The sequence below is a fragment of the Cryptomeria japonica genome, chromosome 3, assembly GCF_030272615.1.
Source record: "Cryptomeria japonica chromosome 3, Sugi_1.0, whole genome shotgun sequence".
NCBI classification, from domain to species: Eukaryota; Viridiplantae; Streptophyta; class Pinopsida; order Cupressales; family Cupressaceae; genus Cryptomeria; species Cryptomeria japonica.
The window spans coordinates 327,852,078-327,873,039 of NC_081407.1; the positions used below are offsets into that span (position 1 = coordinate 327,852,078).

Sequence of the window (20,962 nt, forward strand, 5' to 3'; positions counted from 1 at the left end):
TGTTGGGTGACTTATGTCATGTCTGACTTTGGAAGGTTAATCAATCCACCTTCGTCAGAATTGCCTTTAGAGGTGTGGCTAGGTTGCTTGCATGTACAAGTCAAGTACATGCACTTCCCTGCACTTCCAGACTGACATGCAGAGATCATGATCACCATTGTAACCCATTTTTCTATATAAAGGTTGTTAAGTCTCATTGTAAAGGGTTCTCTCCCTGCTGCCTTGAGCTTTCCTATGCTCTTTCTCTTCTCTTGAAGACTTGTAATTATTTTTGCATTTTTGCAACTGTATGTTTGGCTTTTGGCCTTTGAATGAATTGAAACTACCATTCTTGCCTTACTTTAACTTATACATGCTGTGTATGTGTTCTTACCTCCATTAAAGTGTATGTTTGTGATTTTCTTTCACATGTATGTTGTGTTAGCTTGTTTTCTGAGTGTGACTTGTGGGAATCCTTCTCCCCTCTTGACACTTAGCGAATTCTAACCTCCATACATGCATTGGAGTCACTCATGCAACTGAAGTTTATGTATCTCCTGGGTGTTTCAGTTAATTCTTTGTGTCATTTTGGTAGGGAGAGGAACAATCTCTTCTTGGTGCATCACCTCCTTCTATTTCAAACATTCTCTCTTCCCTTTACCTCTACAAGTTGTTAGGATAGGCTTAGGAGTTAGTTTTTAAGTGTTGAGTTGGTTCAACACTTGCACCTGGATTGAGAAGGAAGTCAGCCTTCTCCGGAGATTCAACCCCCTTGCACAAGGTCCCACACTTCGGGGTTGTTTCCATGTTTCACAAGGTTGCTGAGTTGATAGCTCAACAAGGGTGCAAGCTTTTGTGATAACATTAACCAGTAATGATATTGTTATAATGTTGTTTTGTAACCGGTAGGAAGAGCTAGTGAAGGGAACTGTAACCGGTAGGTAAGTTTGTGGAGTGAACCGGTATTGCTAAGTATTGGAGAGTTGAACCAGTAAACCCTACCTGTTGTTTTGATAAACCCTAGCCGACTAAGATTGGTGAATTGGTTGTATTGGTTTATGATCTGATGATGAGCGGTAATTATTATGACACGTATGCATATTGTATGAGGAGAGTTTCAAAGTGTTTTTGGCGTGTTCAGTTAATGGTTTTCATCTTGGGAATGAGCAAGTATATTGCGTGTAATGCAAAGCTCATGATGAGTTACTGAGTTCGATGAAGCGGTGATCAAGGAGCGGTCGAGGCTTTTTTGAATGATGTGCAGAGATTGTTATGTAATCCAACAGTCATACCTAAACCGACTTGTTTGTAATCTTTATGAGAAGATTAAGTTTTTTTTGTGTTACCGACCTAATTGATTTGTTTATAAGGTCGATGAGTTGTTTTTGTTTAAGGGTTGGCAAAGTTGTAATTGAGTGTGTGGTTGCCGAACCAGATGATGTATCTACAGTTTGTGTAAAAGTTGAATAAGAGCGTGAAAAGGATCTGAACAAGCAAGTGTAGTGCTATTCTAACATATCAACAGACTCCTATTGTTTTCTAACAATTACAGCAATAAAATCCCCTAACCGGGTATGATCCAACAAGCTTAGTGTTATTCAAATCCTCTAACCAAGTGATCCATTAGTTTGGATTTCAAATCCTCTACTGAGGTTACTCCTCATAGGGTATTGCTTCTAATAGGGCATTATAGTCAATCCCTTAACCGAGTGGTCCCTAACAAGATCTGTACTTAACAGGACTTTTTGTAAAAGCTTTAACAGGCTTGGCTCCTAACAGGGAAAACTTCATAAGAGTTTGTATAGTTATCTTGTGAGTCTCATCTCACCATGGTTTTTCCCATTTGGGTTTCCACGTCAAAAATATTGTGTCAAGTGGTGAATGTTTTTGTGGTTATGTTTTCTATGGTTGAATTGCTTAACTACTTAATCCACTTTGATAAGTTATGTTAACAGGCAGAAATCAGAAATGAGGTTTTTACTTATATCAGAAAATGTATTTGGATGTTTGTGAGTTTCAAGTTGTTTAATGTTAATCTATTGTAACAGTCAACCAGTTTATTCTAACGGTGATATTGCATTTATAGTTCAGTGGTTTAACTTGTAAGTTTAAAATTTACTTTGAGAGGTTATTTTTGAGTTAGGTAAAAGTTTTTATCAGTTTTTCTATCTACTAATTCACCTCCCCCCCCTCTCAGTAGTTGACCGGATCCTTATTCTTTCATCATACCATCATAACCTAGCAGGGACTCTCCCTTGGCTCAATTGATCTATAAAGAAAGGGAAAAAATGCAACAAAAACCTACGTTTTCGTGTTGCCAATCATATGCCTGAAATGCAAAATCATTAAAGTTTTTAAGAGTACGTGAAAAAAATGAATTTTTACACACTAAAACAAGTTTTTCTTGAAAAATTACAAATTTCAGCAATTTATTGACAATATTTTAGCAAAAATACGCCACAAGTTCTTGAAAAAAATTGTTTGCAAATTTTCAGATGAGTAACTTATTGTCATTTTTGACTTGTGAGTTTTGCGAGTACTTCACAAGTTTTGTGAGTACTTCACAAGTTTTGCATCTATGATTGAGAGCAATCAAGAATGCATGGCTGGAAATAGATGTGTTTACCAATTTTAATGAATGGAAAGATTGCAAAAATAGACTTAACTTGAATGCCTTGTTTTGATAGCGAATTAAATTGATGATGATAAGAGGAGGTGTAGTAAGTGAAATTCAAGGCAAAGAAAGCATGAATGGAAGATGAATTGAGCCTAGGAAGAATTTCGCTCCTGACCCTTCCAAAGGGTCCAGAGTGAATTCTCCTAAAAGCACATATTTCCTCCTTGTTCAAATCAAGGTTTTTGTTCCTAGGACATGGTTGAGGGAGGATTGATATATTCTTGCCTTAAGAAGTGAATTGAGGTGAAGGCAATGATGAATTTGAGCCAAAATGACAAATTTCGCTCCTGACCCTTCCAAAGGGTCCAGAGCGAAATTCACCTAAGGTCCTAACCCTTGGAAAGGGTCTAGAGTTAATTTCTTTAGGAAGTCTTGTACCTTGCCTAAGCCTTTGAACTAACCTATTCCTAAGCATTTTCAAGGGCAAAAGACTTGTTTTTGATGAGAAAAGGGATGAGAAATGGAGTTTTATGAAGGAAAATCAAGCAAAATGTCAATTTTGCTCCTAACCCTTCCAAAGGATCCAGAGAGAATTTCATTATAGGGCCTGTCCTTGGAGAGGGTCCAGAGCGAAATTAATCCTAATGCCTTCTTGTTGATGATTAAAGGTAAGAAATGCTATGATAGAATGAATATATTATGTATACTTAATCATTCTTTGTTTGTTTTGCAGGTCAATCAAATCAAGTTGGAGGAAGATCAAACAGGACAAGGGTGACCTCTTCAAGTTTCATCATCATCAAGGACACTTCAAATGCGTGAGAGAAGACTCAAGGTGATACTAAATTGAAGGACTTCAAGTGTTCAAGGAGTTGCACGTAATAGACCAAGCCATCCTCAAAGACCTCATTCTTCCACATGGAGAAACCACAAGATGTAAAGAAGAAAGATCTTATAAATATTTCAAGGCGATATGAGCTACCAGAGGAGGAGTGACTTGACCGTAATTAAACTTAAGAGGGTCAAGGTGAGCTATGTCATCCATCAAGTATACCAAGCACGAAGGAGGATTAACCAAGGTCAGTGCAAGGGTATGTTGAAGAAGCAGATAGTTTTAAAAGAGTTAATCAAAGTTAGCTTCTCATCAAATATCAAGAGATACAAAGTTCCCTGACCAAGCACAAACGCAAGACAAGGTGGCATTCCAATCACTGTTCCTCCAGTCAGATAGGTCCACACCAGCATGTCCAGATTAAATGTACCTGACTCACCAGTGATGGCGCAAACTTCAAGGCACCTACCCCGGTTTCCTATTGGTCCACAAGCATGAAATGTAATTTTCTCATTGGCTAAGAGAGTTTGTTGTAACAAACCCTAATTAGGGTTTTCATCTTGTAATCCTAGCCATTGATTGTAAATCAATCAGAGCCATCGAATTGTAAAGAGCTCTCTATATAAAGCTTTGGCTCTTCATTCGAAGGTTAATAGTTGGTTAATAGAGGTTAGAATAGTGAATAGAATAGTAATTAGAGTAGATTAGGAGGAGAATGCAAGGATTGTTGCCTAAATTGTAAATGAACTCCATTTTCATTGAAGTTATGGTGAAGTGTGTCGTTTCTTTGCAATATGCATGGTTTCTTGTTAAATCTTCATTTTAGAGGGTAAACAATTAGATTGAATGAAGGAAGTTACTGAATGCACTCACGTGGAATCCACCTAGTCCAAACTACTAGCCTCTTACTGACTGTAAATGCGCCCTACATGGTCAACTGACATAGAATGAGCTAAATCTCAAGTCGTTACGCGTCTATTGTTCATGCATTAACTTGAATGGTGATCAGTGTCTGATGGTGTATGGTTTGAATATATTCGAAGCATCCCTTAGAAGATCGCAGTGAGTTGGTGTCGGATTGTTCAACCTGATGGTGAGACCCAACCCAGTAGGACTCCACCTAGTCATTCATCCATCTTCTTGCATTCTAAGTCTTAGATTAGATTTTCCAAAACCCTGTATCTTTTGATATTTCTTTATCTTCCAACAAGTAGTTAGGACTTGAGTTCCAACAAATCAAACGCTCAGGTAATCAAACGTAAGTCCCCTTGTGATTCCAGCAAGATCACATCATACCACAAGATTTTATCCACACGTAGAGACCCTACATATAAGAACCTTGGAGTCTTCTCGAATGATCCTTAGGCGAAATCTTCAGCATTCGAGGAAATTTTGTTCAAGAGAGGATAAGATACTTGGGTATTTTATTCTGTGTTCGCATGTGCATAAAAAACACATCAACAAGTTTCTGCAAGAATGATGCTGATCCAAACCTTTACTTCAAGGTATTCAACGGTGATATGTTGATCTTCGTACTTTATGTTGATGACCTATTTGTCGTAGGAGAAGATCATATCATTGATAGATGCAAGGAGTTGACTTCAGAATTCGAGATGGACTTAGGAGTCATGCACTTCTTTCTAGGGTTGGAAGTTTGGCAGAGGCCCAATGAGATTATCCTAAGTCAAGGAAAATACACCATTGATATCTTGAAGAGAATTGGAATAATAGATTGTAAATCTATGTCTACACCAATGGAAACTAACTTGAAAAAGTTGAGGGAAGCTGCAGCTAGTTCAGATCTTGTGGACCCTACCATGTACAGGTAGTTGATTGGGTCCTTGATGTATCTGGTAACACTAGACCAGATATTTTCTATGCAGTGAGTGCACTTAGACAGTTCATGAGTGAACCTAGACATATACATCTAGTTGCAGTCAAGCATATCTTGAGATACTTGCGTGGCACAGTTGGATATGGCTTGAAATATTCTTCCAATGTGAACCTGATACTTGAAGGATATTCTGATTCTGATTGGGCAGGGAGTGTTACTGATCGGAAGAGCACTTCTAGTTGTTGCTTCAGCTTGGGATCTGCTATGATTTCCTGGTGTAGCAGGAAGCAGTCTTCAGTATCTCTGAGCATTGCAAAGGCAGAATACATTGCAGCATGTGTGGCAACTCGCGAAGCAGTGTGTCTTCGTAAGCTCCTTGCAGGATTGTTTGGACAATCATTGGAACCTACTGCCATTCATTGTGATAACCAAAGTTGTGTGAAGCTTTTAGTCAATCCAGTGTTCCATGACAAAACAAAGCATGTTGAGATTCAGTACCACTATATCAGAGATATGGTACAGAGGAATGTTGTTCAATTGAGATACATTTGTACTGAGGAACAGACAACTGACATTCTCACCAAACCTCTTGCCAAAGTGAAGTTTGTGCATTTTCGAGACAAGCTTGGAGTTGTGGAGAATGAAGCCCTTGCTGAGAAGGAGTCTCAGCATTAGTAATTACTTGATATGTATTATAATGCATCCTTCTCTGTGAGAGAAGTTTGAGGTGCAAGCCCTTGTTATGCATTTTTCTCTGTGAGAGAAGTTTGAGGTATCAACCCTTGTTATGCATTCTTCTCTATGAGAGAAGTTTGAGGTATCAGCCCTTGTTGAGCATTCTTCTCTGTGAGAGAAGTTTGAGGTTCCAGCCCTTGTTCCACCCTCTGCGAGTAGTATGGTGGATCCACTCTCTGCGAGTGGTTATGGTGGATGTCATGTGAGAGACTCCATGACTTGGCACTTGTGTTTATTCACCCTCTGGGAGTAGCCATGGTGAACGTCATGTTGAGATGACAACATCACATTGAGTGACTCCGTGATGAGCACTTGTGTTCCTTTGCATCTTCCATACATGGGAGTAGCCATGGTGGATGTCACTATGTGACTCATACATTGAGAAGAACTCCTCCCTAGCTAAGAGGGAGTGTTGATGTTTGTAGCGTCGGTTAGATTCTTCCCTAAACCGACTGTGCAAATCCAAATGTCTAATTGGTCTTCCGTCCTTAGACATTTTGTGGATCGATTTATATGTGCATCGTTTTATATCCTTGTCGATGTTTGTGTTTATAAATATGATTAAGTGTAAGTCGCCACCCCTTGGATTATAAGACGTGTTTATTAAGTCATGATTTATGTCCAACTAAAACGTGTTGGTTAAAATATAACCGATCTCCAATGAAGTGACATGACAGTTTAATAAGAAGCTGACCTTTGGAGGAGACGTATTGTTTGGCATCATCCATGCATGGGTATATCGTTCGGTCCCCTCTCACTTCCAAGGCATCGAATCTATATACAAGCGAAACCTATTCCTTGATCAGCATAGTAATATTCTTCTACAGTTCGTGATCTTCTACAGCAGATCTATATATCACATACAAGCAGATCGCATACATCAATATTGTGTTCTATCTACAGCAGTTATATCATTCACTCAGCAGTCCACTAATATTTATCTACAATGGTTTGTGAATCAGTAAGGAAGACAAATTTCCATATAAGATCATATATTTTGGTTATTGCCATTCATATAGCTTCACGTGTGAAGCAAATTCATTGTAAAGACATCTTTTACATCAATATATATAAAGGAACTTCTTTGCTGGGTTTTTCACCTTCAAGAGGAAGGTTTTCCAAGGATAATATCAGTGCATTTGTGTTTGATTTATTGCCTATATAATCTGATCAAGAAAACTTAACATCATCAACATATAGTACTAAAATCGGCACCTTATCATCACATACCTTGAAGTATAAGTTTGGATCAGCGTCATTCTTTAGAAAACCCAAGCTCAAAAGATAGTGGTCTATCCTTTCATACCAAACACAAGGGGCTTGTTTAAGACCATATAAGGCTTTTTTCAGCCTGCATACGTGAGAGTTTCTATTGTGAATAATAAAGCCCTCTGGCTGTTCAATGTAAACCTCTTCTTCAATTTTACCATTCAAGAAGGTTGTTTTCACATCCATTAGATAAAGTTTCCAACCCTTAACAACTGCAATAGCTATTATAGTCCTGATAGAAGTGTAACGTGCTACAGGTGCAAAGGTTTCTTCGAAATCTATACCTTCCTTTTGGGAAAAACCTCTGGCTACAAATTTGGCCTTGTACTTTTCTATACTCCCATCAGCTACATGTTTGATTTTGAACAGCCACTTAGAAGAAACCACTGAGTTGTTTCTAGGCCTTGGAACAATGTCCCATATATCATTTTTCATAATAGATTAATATTCCTCTATCATGGCATCCTTCCACACTTGCTGATTTAAAGCCTCTTCAACATCTGAAGGCTCGGATGCTAAGATATGACTCATCAAAGATACATAGCCAGCAAACTTGTGAGGTCTTTTGCTTTCTTTGAAAGTATCACGAGGGGTTGCATATTTTTCAGCATCTTCCATAGTATGTCTATCCCACAAAGGTCTTTTCTTGTTAGCTGAACTAATACTAGGACCTACTAATGTAACTATAGAGTCAACTGGATCAATTGGATCAGCTAAAACAACGGGATCTTCTAAATCTGTAAACTCCCTCTGAATGTATGAAGATGGATTCGAATCAGCTGTATCTAAATCTTGAGGATGCTCAAAATCTTCTTTATCAGATTCTATGCTAGATTCTTTGAATTTCATGCAAGCTACATCTTCATCAAAAGAAACACCCCTGCTGATCTCAATCTGTTTTTGTCCTGGAATGTAGATTCTATATGCTTTTGATGATTCACTATAACCAACAAAGATGCCTTTCTTGCCTGAAGGTTCTAATTTAGATCTTTTCTCTTTAGGAACATGAATATAAACAAGGCATCCAAAGATTCTGAAATAACTTACATCTGATTTGACACCTGTAAAAGCTTCTTCTGGAGTCAAGTTGTTTAAAATTTGATAAGGACTACGATTCTGAATTTGAATTGCTGTCCTGCAAGCCTCGGCCCAAAGAAATGTTTCAAGACTTTGGTCATGAATCATAGCCTTTGTTGCTTCAACAATTGTCATATTCTTTCTTTCAGCCACACCGTTTTGTTGAGGATTATAAGGGACACAGAACTCCCTCTTAATCCCAGCTTCAACACAAAAGTTATGAAAAACACCAGAAATATATTCTCCTCCATTATCAGATCTAAGAATTTTTATTTTCTTGCTAGATAGATTTTCAACTAGAACTTTGAACTCTTTAAATCTGGACAGCACTTCATCAGACTCTTTAGACTTAAGAAAGTAAATCCAGCGCTTACGAGAAAAATCATCAATAAAGGTGACATAATACCAAAACCCACTAAGAGAAACAATTGACATAGGTCCACATAAATCAAAATGAATTAATTCTAGAGCATTCTTTGCCCTACTTTCACTACTATGAAAGGTGCTCTTAATGTTCTTACCTAGAGCACACCCTTTGCAAACACCTTCATGGTTTTGATTCAACTTAGAAAGACCAATGACAACCTTCTCCATTGAAGACAAAGTTTTGAAATTTAAATGACCAAATCATGCCACAACTCACTTGAACTTGAAGAATCATGAGCTAAGACTTGAATAGGATGAGCTAAAAGCTTGTAAAGACTATCATGGCTCTTAATGTTCTTACCTAGAGCACACCCTTTGCAAAAACACCTTCATGGTTTTGATTCAGCTTAGAAAGACCAATGACAACCTTCTCCATTGAAGACAAAGTTTTGAAATTTAAATGACAAAATCATGCCACAACTCACTTGAACTTGAAGAATCATGAGCTAAGACTTGAATAGGATGAGCCAAAAGCATGTAAAGACTATCATGACGAACACCAATAACATGAGCTGATTGAATACTAGAGTTCTTCTTCCATGCAAGTACTTTTCCATCAGCAAAAGCAACATGATAACCTTTGTCTTCTAATGCAAAAATAGAAATCAGATTCCTCTTCATACCATGAACAAATAGGACATCACTTAAATGAAGAGGAATACCAGAGTCCAACTGAAAAGAAGTATAACCAGCACCCTTCACAGAATAGCAAGCATCATCACCAATGATAACTTGAAAATGAGTCTTTTTCTTTCAAGTTTGAAAGGTGCTCACGAAAACCAGCGATATGATGAGATGCTCCACTATCTATCAACCATGCATCACTGTTAGTAGGAACATTACTAGAAAGTGCAGAAATAAATAAGAATCCTTCAGAATTTTCACTTGACTCTCTTTGAGTAGAAGGATTCTCAACATTTGCAGCAGCTACTTGAGGCTTAGATTTTGAAACACAATCTCTGGCGAAGTGACCAAATTTGTCACAACTAAAACACTAAATTCTAGAAAGGTCCTTCCACTTTTTCTTGGCAACAGGGGCTGACTCATCATTCTTGTCTCTGAATCTTTTGAAGTTACCTTTCTTTCTTTTCCCCTTAGATGCATGGGCAGCAAGCACATGATCATCTTCATGATGAGATTTGCGACCATAACCTCTTGCTTCTTGTCTGCATTCTTCCTAAATGCAATCTGCCCTCAACCTATCAAATTTAGGAAGATCATCTCTTCCACTAATGCCTTGAATGAAGGATTCCCAAGAGATGGGAAGTCCATTCATAGCTAACATAACCAAGTCTTTATCAGCAAAAGTATCTCCAATTGCACTGAGCTGATCTTTTAACTCAGAAATCTTCATGAAATAAGAAGTAACAAAATCTCCTCTAGACATTTTTCACATGCAGCAGTTGAGGCCTAAGGGCTAAAGCTCTGTTGGTATTGTTGAATTCATGAAGATCCTTTAGAGTCTGAAACATTTCCTTAGCTGAATCCAACTTAGAGATAATAGGCACCAGATGATCCTTTACAGAATCAATCAGAATTTTCTTAGCCATGGTCTTATTCTTTCTCCATTGAACTTTCTCTGCATCAGCAAAAGGTTCTTCTACATCTTTCGAGACATAGTCAAGGAGATCATTCTCTTCTAGAGTGATCAATATTCTAAATTTCCAAGAAGATAAATTTGACAAACCATGTAGTCTATCTTCTACTTTCAATACGTTCACCATAATGAATGACTTAGGCAAACAACTGAAAGAAATAAAGAACTTAAAAATTCTGGTTCTGGATCGATCTTCTAGACCCGCTCTAACACCATGTTAAAACTTGAACCAGAATATAGAAAAACTGACAACAGAAAATAAAGAATGAAACACAAATACACAAGCCCTTCTCCTGGGAAAACCCTCCACCTGAGGGTGAAAACCCAGCCCACACAAAATGAACTTTATTATATCTCAGAAAAGAATACAACTGATGATGGTCTCAAATTACTATTAATCACAATAATATGAGTTTGATTCTCTACAAATCAATCATAAGAATGAACTCAAATGATACATCTCGCATACAATCTAAAAAACTTTCATATAACTGAAAACTTTGGATGCAGAAGGAATACATAATATCTCTGATATGTCGACACAATCACACGAATTTTATGAAAGAGAGAAGCCGATATTGAAACTGTCAAAGAAGAAGAAGATGAGACAAAGAAGAATAATCAATATAACATATTGGAGTTTCTAGTGAAGAGTCACACGAAGGGAGAGGGAAAAGGCACCGACAGTTACATCTGCACCGACAACCTCATCACCTTCACCGACAACCGTAGCAACATGAAGAGTCACCAACAACAAACAAGGCAAGAAAAGAATGAAAGATAAAGAGCCGATACTAGACGAAATAAATAAGGAACACTGCATTGATGATCTCTATCACAGCTATATCTTCAACAAGTTGAACCTCTTAGACAGTTACTCAAAGTCTTAAATCCTACAACCTTCCAAGAGGCCATTACAACAGCCCTCAACTTAGAAGATTCAGTAGTAAAGGATAGCTTCTATTAGAAACACGTTTGCCATTGCACCAAAAGATCAACCTTTTAATGCCTAATACAACTGCGAGATTTAATGAATCCACAGGAGGGAATTAAGCCATGTCGCAAACCCAAGCATTGCACTGCACAAGACAAGGAGACCAAGGGCGCACACCTTGCAACAATCCCCTCCCCAATGCAAGCGAGGGGGTTTGAACCTGTGTCCTAGGCTCTGATACCACTTATTAGAAACAAGTTTGCCATTGCACTAAAAGATCGACCTTTTAATGCCTGCTAAAACCATAAGATTTAATGAATCCACAGGAGGTGGTTAAGCCATGTTGCAAACCCAAACACTGCACTGCACAACACAAGGGGACCGAGGGTGCACACCTTGCAGCGGCTTCATCAATAAGAGGGAAGCCCCACCTTTGCAACCCAAAAAACCTTTCCAAAGGAAATCAATGCCTCCTAGGGTACCTCTATCGAAGTCCAAGACAATGGATATCAGTAGGAACTAGGAACAAATTAAGGAGAAGGAAGTTGTGTTTCACATGCAAGGAACCATGGCAGCTTGGGCATTGATGTTTAGGAAAAGGGCAAGTGCATTACATTGAGGTAATTTCCAATAACGATATAGAAAGTGATGGGACTGATTCTGTAAATGAAACAAAAAAAGTTGAGGCACCTAAGGGAGGCACACTTGCTGCACTCACCAGAGAACCACATTCTAGTGCATTCCGCATAAAGGGAGTGTTGAAAGGGCAGCAAATAATAATCTTTATTGATAGTGGAGCCACCTATAATTATGTTAATGAAGAATTGGTAAAAAGACTTGCCCTGAACATAGTCCCAATTGTGGGGTTCGAAGTTAAGGTAGCTTGTGGAACTACTCTTTTTTGCACTCAAAAAGTACCCCAAATGGAGTTGGCCATGGGGGAATATAAATTGAAGAATGACTTCTATGTAATTGACATGGACATGGAGATAGTCTTGGGATGTCAATGGCTGTATACAATTGACAAGTATGAGACTAGCCACTAAAAGATGAAGATCTCTTTCCAACAAAATGGAAAAAGGGCAGTGCTAAATGGATTAACCAGAAAAGAGACAATGGAAATATCAGCCAAGAGGATGGAACGAGTTTTCCGTAAGAATCAAGTGGCATGGGCAACAAAATGTCTCATCACTAATACAAGTGCTGCTAAGAAAGATGGTACCACTAATGTGCAGATTCAGTCCATCTTAGACAAACATAACAAGGTCTTCAAAGACATACCTCCAGGTCTGCCTCCTAATAGGGTTTTCCAACACATTATCGAGATTGAGAAGGCAATCAAAGAATTGCTGGATGCGGGACATATAAGGCCTAATTCTAGCCCCTTTGCATCTCTCGTAGTGCTGATTAAGAAGAAGGATGGAACTATGAGGATGTGTATAGACTACCGAACTCTTAGTAAGAGGACCATTAAGAACTATTACCCAGTACCACAAATTGATGAATCGATTGATGAGCTACATGGAGCTAAGTATTTTTCCAAGATTGATTAGCATTCAAGGATACCATCAAATCAAGGTCTAGGATGAGGATGTACGCAAGACAACATTTCGTTGTCATTATGGGCACTATGAATTCTTGGTGATGCCCTTCGGATTAACAAATGGTCTAGCAACTTTCCAATCATTTATGAATCAGATATCTGTTCTTCAATTGAGAAAGTTTGTGTTGGTTTTTCTCGATGACATCTTAGTTTACAGCAAAACTTGGGAAGAGCATTTAAAACACTTGGATGAGGTATTGAGTATCTTCGAACAAAAATCCTTTTATGCTAAAGCATCTAAATGTGAGTTTGGTTTGCAAGAAATATTATACTTCGATTTCAAAATCATGAGCATGGAGTTAGTGTAGATGAGGAGAAGATCAAGGCTATCCAAGAGTGGCCAAGACCAAGCGATTTAACACAGTTAAGGGGATTTGTTGTGTTATGCAGCTACTATAGGAGGCTTGTGAGTGGACACTCACAACTTGCTGCACCCTTAACAAATCTAACTAAGAAAGGAGCATTTGTATGGACTTCATCAGCTCAACAAGACTTTGATAAGCTCAAGGAGGTAATGAGTTCATGTCCGGTCTTAGCAATCCCAGATTTCTCATTACCTTTTGTTTCGGAATGCGATCCATATGGTGAAGGGATATGGGTTGTCTTGATGCAAAATAAACACCCCATAGCTTTTGAGAGTAGAAAGCTTAAAGAGACTAAGCATAAGCTCTCGATCTATGACAAAGAAATGCTGGCCATAATGCATGCTTTGATTAAGTTTAGACAATATTTGGTTTGTAAAAAGTTTTTGGTTAAAAGTGATCACAATAGTTTGAAGTACTTCCTTAATTAAAGGGATTTAAATGATAGGCAACAAAAATGGGTAAGAAAAAATTAGGCCGATGACTTTCACATTGAGTATGTGAAAAGGAATAACAATATAGTGGCTGATGCATTGTTTAGGAAACCTCACTTGCATTCCATTTATGATATATCTGTTGATTGGAGATCATTGATTACAACTGAGTATGTTAAAAATTCATTTGCTAATGAAATTTTGGAAGGCAAGGTGCAAGATGACCAATTCAAAACAAAGAATGAGTTGATTCTTTACAAAGGAAGAGTATACATCACACCTGAATCTAAAATGAAGGAAAATATTCTAAAAGCTTGCCATGACACCCCGCTGGCCAGTCATCTAGGTTTCTACAAAACATATAAGCAAGTGAGGGAATATTTCTCTTGGAAAGGATTGAAGAAAAATGTGATGTAGCATGTAAGGGAATGCAAAAAGTGTCAATAGAATAAAACAGAGCATATGTTTTCAATAGGGTTATTGCAGCCTTTGCCCATTCCCAACAAAAAGTGGGAGAGCATATCTATATATTTCATCACCGGCTTACCCAAGGTCCAAGGTAAAGATTGTTGGTATGTGGTAATTGATAGACTCACGAAGTATGCACATTTTCATGATATATCATCAGATTATAAAGCACCTCAAGTGGTTGATCTGTTCTTCAAGGAGATTTTAAGACTTCATGGATTACCAAAAACAATTGCAAGTGATAGCAACAACAGATTTCTAAAATTGTTTTGGCAAGAGTTGTTCCATTTGACTGGGACAGAACTAACACAAAGTACCAGCTATCATCCCCAAACGAATGGCCAAACCGAGATAGTGAATAAATGGATTGAAGGCTATTTAAGGAATTATGCAACAAGATAGCAAACAACATGAATTAAATAGCTGCATCTAGGTGATTATTGCTATAACACAACTCACCATATGCTGATTGGATGTCTCCCTTCAAAGCACTCTACTGTTATGATGTTACTTCTTTTGTGGATTTGATCTTTACTAATAGTAGAGTTCCTAGTGCTAAGAATTTGGTGCTGAAAAGCAAAGACATCATGGAGGCTCTCAAGGAAAATTTGCAACAGGCTCAAAACCAACAAAAAATGTATGATGATAGGCATCATATAGAACGAACTTTTGAGGTTGGAGATTTGGTATTTGTACGCTTGCAGCCTTACCGACAGTTGTCAATCAAGGGCAATGGGCCAGAAAAGTTCAAGCCATGTTTCTATGGACCTTATCCAGTGATAAGGAAGGTGGTGCAGGTGTTTTATGAGCTAGAATTGCCACCTAACAGCAGAATTCACCACACCTTTCACATTTCACGTCTCAAAAAGGCCCTTGGTCAGCAGATTACTCCCTCAATAGAGCTACCTCCCCTTGACTATGAAGGCCAGCTCATCCTTGAACCTAAAACAGTGCTTAATGTGAGGGAAAAGAGGCTAAGAAACAAAGTGATACCTGAGTACATGGTAAAGTGGAAGGGGCTGCCACCGGAAGATGCTACATAGGAAGGAATAGAGATTTTTGAGCATCCCAATCTGCAATTGCTTGAGGTCAAGCAATTAGAGGATGGGAGGATTGTCATCATCCTGTTTTGAGGGGGCCTTGTCAAGCTCACAGTGGTGTTTTCTAACACTCGTTACTTTCTGAGATTTATTTAAATGTTTGCCTTGAATAAATAGATAAAATAGCAAATTTATAATAAATGAAATTATTATTGAATTTCCTAAAATCGTGGAAGCTGACCTTTTGTTGTTGGCATTGTTGGTTGTATTTTGTTTTTAATTTATTTTTGTTTTAGCTAACCGATTTGTGGTCGACCACCTCCTTACCACTACTCCCTTTCCTATATAAGGCAATCCTTTTGTGGGAGATATCATGCTTGGCTCTAGACTATCTGCCTCTGTGCACACAGGTTATTGGAATGACGAACTCCATAGCCATGACCAGGTAGGACGCCATCCCTACTCTGGAATCTTGACTTAGCATCACTATTAGCAGTGGTTCAATTACAAAACTCTAACCATTGCCATCCATTACCAGGAAGATCATGATCTGAAGAATCAAAGGAGTCAGGGGAGAGAGATAACATTGTTGTAGACTCAAATCAGAATAGGATGTGCAGGAACAACTTAGCCTACCTTTGCCCATGTCTCTAACAGGGTAAAAGTTAGCATTTGCAATAGGGCCGACATCAGGACAATAGCAGAAAGGGTGCAAAGTGCTAATAGCAGAAAGAAGCATTCGATTTAAGATCAGAACCCATTCCATTGAAGCCTAATAAAGGTTGAGCAGCTACAGGTTGGGAGAACCAAGAGGTAATAATAGGCTTTGGCAACTGTCAATGCCAAAGGATCGATCTGCCTGTCTCTTTTATAGTCGCAACTCATATTAAGGTCAAATGTGAGTCTGTTAATAATTTTTAGAAGTCTGAACCTCTGAAAATCCCCCAGTACAATTCAGTTGTGGAATGTTTATGAGAAATTTGAATACAGCTTAGTCTTCATTTGTATTTGTCTCTAAAATATAGGTAGTCTCATTGTCAATTGGAATTTAAATGTATTTGAATCATTTCGTTAGAAAGTTAAGACTTTTTATTGTTGACTGCCTGAGAATTCTATTTAATCTGAGTCTAAGGAATTGACAGTTTTAAGTACAGTAATCCAAGAGGTACGGCTGGGTAACTTTCATGCTTAATATATGAAGCCTGATAATGTTCTTATGCTGAATTTAATAATAATATTAATATAGACTGCAATATGTATGACATTGATACTTAATTACATATATATTCACAATACATGAGAAGTTATTATGCTCATAGCCTAATCCTTAATCATTCACTATTGCCCCTCATGAGGATAGGTTGGTTTCGTTAGGGAGAGGCCGAGTAATACCTCACAAGATAGGTAAGCCCAAGATAGGATATGGACGGAGTCCTGAAACCTTGAGGGAGCCTACTTGTAGACTGGTTTCCAAGTGCCCTATGACAAGTAATTCCCCATCCTCCGTTAGGGTTGATGATTAGGAAAAAGTAAGGATTGGGGCTTAAGTATTGTAAATGTCAAATGTATTATGAATCCTAATTGTTCCCTGGTTTTAATTAACTGATTTTAAGCATAATACTGTAAAGTGATGTATGGTAATCATTGGGAAACAGGCAGCCTCCTTGTAGGGGGCATTACATATTTCTTGTTACACAGAACACCTAATTACAATGCGGGGGTGACTAAGAATTGATCCTAAGTTTGATGTAGATGTGACATTGCACAACTTGCCAAAGTCTCTATAGATGAGGCAACTTCTACACATGACATAGCTAATGGGAGTGGCATTGCAACTTATTGTTGTTCAAATGAAATTGGACCAAATGTTGATTTAGAAGCTTTTGATGAATAATGATATGAAAATTATTAAATATTGATTGTAATTTTCATTATGCATTGACACTTGACAAATCAGTGAATTATAAATTTATGAGTTATTTATTAATTTTTTAAATTATAAAGTATTTAAATATTTAGGGTATTGGCAATTATGAGTGTCACACTATTTTGTTTATTGGCAATTATGAGTATCGTTGTTGTTATATTTTCTAGTTATAAAACTATTAATATATATTTATTATATATATAACTGAACCCCTTCCCATACCCAAGGAGAACTTTTTTTCCATAACCTTGTACTTGAAGCCCATAGCCATACCAAGATCGACAACTTAATTATAATCCCATTCCATTGTTGGAATCCAAAACAACAAGAATCTTTGCATTTAAACCTTCAACTTTTGAAGGCAATGCATTCTTGCTTTGCTCGTAATCTCAAAATCTCTAATCTTAGAGTCCAATTTGTCTCTTCTATTAACTATCATTACCTTAAAAAAATGATGAAATATATAGAGGGAAACTTTGCACAAGTTATAGATGGGGAATTGTTTTATATTAGCTGAACAGGGTTTTAACCTTAACTGGCTCTCAATTATGAATAGACAAATGGATGATCCATGCTCTGAATTTCTCATGTACAAACCATGTATTCTTTCTCTATAGAAAAATTATTTTCCCCACCATTTTGACACACATATGCTCTGTTTGAAGTGTTTTAAGGCTGCAGAATATCAGAAAAAAGTTTTGAATTTTTAAAATTTAGGACTTCCCTAACATGATCCACCAGCAGGGAGATACATAAAGCTTAGCAACCATTTACTATGATGAGAAGTGGTATCTTAGTTAATCGGGTCTTATGTAGCCATCCTTGGTCAGTTAACTGAATTTTCTAAAAAATTGTGAAATATTTGATCAAGCTAAGGTAGAACGAAATTACCAAACACCATAATTATTATTACCTTTACAATATTATCTTTTCCTGCACCAAAACTTTCTAATACCAAGCTCTGTAATCTACCATTGCCCTTTGCATTTAATAATCTTTCCACACTACATGTTTTCTCTGTGATGTAGTGGAATTTATTTTCTATATTCGTAGTGGCTGAGCATTGTAGAAGAGCAAGAAAATTTGCATCAGTTGTATAACTAGAATGTCTCCTTTCCCTTCATAGAGTTTGTAAACTTCTTTCTCATCGGTCTGCCACATTGGTGAACCACTGGTTCATCAGACCCATCCATGTAGGGTTTGTTTGATTAATTGACTTTACAATTCACAGACTATGAGAGAGTTGCATCCACTAAACAGCCTTTATATGGTTGAGTGTTCGAAAGTGATTCAGAAAATCACCAGATCAAGTATGCATAAAGATCTCATTTGCAGAAATTCGTTTGACTCTGCATATAAACTTTAGTCACGCTAGAAAGTGGAAACCTAACAAGCTATATTATCAGAAAAAGATAATGGGAAACAAAATGGAAACCATTTATAATGAAGAGATAGGGATTTAAATGTTTCGGGGATAAGAAACATTTCAAGTTTTTTTTTATACCTGTGCATATATAATTGAATAACAGATATCAATATGCATAAGTACAAATCATTCAACTCCTTACAATAATAAGATATTGCATCTTCAAATTCTACTTCATGAATTCCAATACAAACCTCAAGTTCATTGGTACGGAAGGAAATTCATCATAAGCCTATCAGAAGCAGATTCGTACTGTTAAATCTGTGAAACACACAAAGAGGAGACTGACTGAACAAAAGTCCATCTCCATGGAATGCTCAGTGTGACAGGTGAAAGAACAGAGTTATCATGGAAGAATGTCAAAATAGTCATTGAATAACATTTTGCTCATTTGGTCAGCCATTTGTTGAAGGCCAGAAACAACTTGAGAAAAGATTGATGCTTGAGGAAAGAGACTCCAAAAAAATGACCTTTGCATGTTTCATTTCTGGTAACATCGTTATCAATTACAGAACATGTGTTTGAGACAAACATCCTCCACCCCAAGACTAGGTGATTGAAAAAGTAAAATCCACTCTTAAATTTTACTTTAATGACTGTCCACTTTTAAAATTTTCCCATGCAGTGAAGGAGTACTATTTCTGCACCTGCAGTTATAATCTCTTTAGAATGCATTCATCCTTCCCTAAATTTATTCGTAATTTCAGTCCATATGCAATTTAAGCTTCGTTTGTTTTTCGGTGCCCAATCTGTTTGATTCTCCACCACAACCTTATATGAGTCTTCTTAAATCAACTCTTTTGAGCGTCGACAGTTGTAGTAAATGATAATTCAGGCAACTTCTAACTACGTGTCCAATATCGAGTATAAAATCTCCAACCCAGTAATCTAGACCGGTATCCAGAAATTCGAATTTTATCGTTTGCAAGGCTGGCGGATTTCCTTGCAATTGGTGACAGGGATCACAAGGGCCAGGCCAATAACTCTCATATGTGGGCTTAATCTCCAGATGACTGGAATTGGTAGGGCTGGACCAATTATTGTTGTGATTCGAACCAATCTCCAGGTCACTGGGATTGCCTGGCCTTGTACGGTTCCTAGTGTTGGTAGATATAATTTTTACCACCAAATATCTGCAAATTGTCAACCTATGCATTACGACAAAAGCTTCCACAACCGACTCCAGCCACCTACAATCGCCCACGTTGATCTTGACTGATATCTCTCAACTGCCCATGTTAAATATCATATCTAATACTATGACCATTATTTAATATGTAATGCTCTATAAATTGAATGCTAAGGGCCTGAATATCTTAGAGCTCATTTTTGGGTTTCTCCTATGAACCAGATTTCTTTCACCTAGTGCATATTCCCTGCTGTAGAATTTTTCCACGAGCAAGTTTTTAACTTAAGTACCCTAATAACGCTTAAGAAGCATTTAAACCCCAAGCCTCACCCGCTGAAAATCATTTGGGCATCCTAATTATAGCATGTGGGTTTGCAATTACTATAACTCGGTCCATGGATTACCTTATGAACAGGCCAACACAGTAGGGCATGTGCAGTGTTGGCCTCACAAAGACATGCAAACAAAAATCGATGGCCAAATTCTTATAAAAATCAGAATATCCACTAATGAAATTCAATTTAATCTGCTTAAATTAATCGAAATAAATTGTGACAACGCTCGAATATTTTTCCAGACCTTGTATACTGACGGTGAGAGATTGGATTGAAGAAGGTGGTTGAGAGAATTGTATCCAACCAGGGATCCCTTGGGAGAATCAAGTGAGGGCTCTTCTGATGGAACATTGTTTCCTTGGTCATTAGAGCATGTTTTCCTGTCGCAGATTGAATCTCCCATGATGCCCGAGCCCCGAAACTACAATTGATCACCAAAACACTGGACCTCAAGATCACATCCTTTGTGGGCTTGCGTTGGAATCAATCGATCGTGGGAGGGCGTAAAATATGAATTCACATCTTCAAGGCAAAGATTCCAATGTGAATTCCACGTCACTCCCACGTGAGCGTGGAGATCAGGTGCCCATGATATCCAATAAACTAGCAGTTTGAGCCCCCACGTCTATGCAGCCTCCAGAAATTAGAATGCACATTTGACCGTAATTAATTAATTGAAAATTAAGAATTTAAATGCAATCTATGTCTTCGTGTTACTAATAATTTCATTAACAAAAATGATTTGTATAAAAGTAAGCAGTCATTTTACTTTCCATCGGCCCTGTTCCACAAATTACTCTTAAAAAAGTTGAGCAGCTACTTAGTCAAAATAAGCTAAGCAAAAGCATGGGGACATGCCATAAGAATTTTTTTTTGAATGTATATATTAATTAAAAGAAAAAAAATGCAAAAAAATAAATAAAAAATCAAAACAAAGT

At 37.5% G+C, this 20,962-nt stretch overlaps 1 protein-coding gene across 2 annotated transcripts in view; it reads right to left on the reverse strand.

The window, feature by feature from the left end:
* LOC131040681 (beta-ureidopropionase) overlaps positions 1-20,627 on the reverse strand; it is a 46,645-nt gene extending 26,018 nt beyond the window's left edge. Inside the window, exon 1 of one of the 2 annotated variants that reach the window (XM_057973630.2) lies at positions 20,269-20,627. In XM_057973630.2, the coding sequence (XP_057829613.2) occupies positions 20,269-20,427 (159 nt within the window). In that variant the 5' untranslated portion in view covers positions 20,428-20,627. The remainder of the gene's footprint in view (positions 1-20,268) is intronic. The other variant, XM_057973631.2, reaches the window with a different exon arrangement.
* Positions 20,628-20,962: the final 335 nt, after the last annotated feature.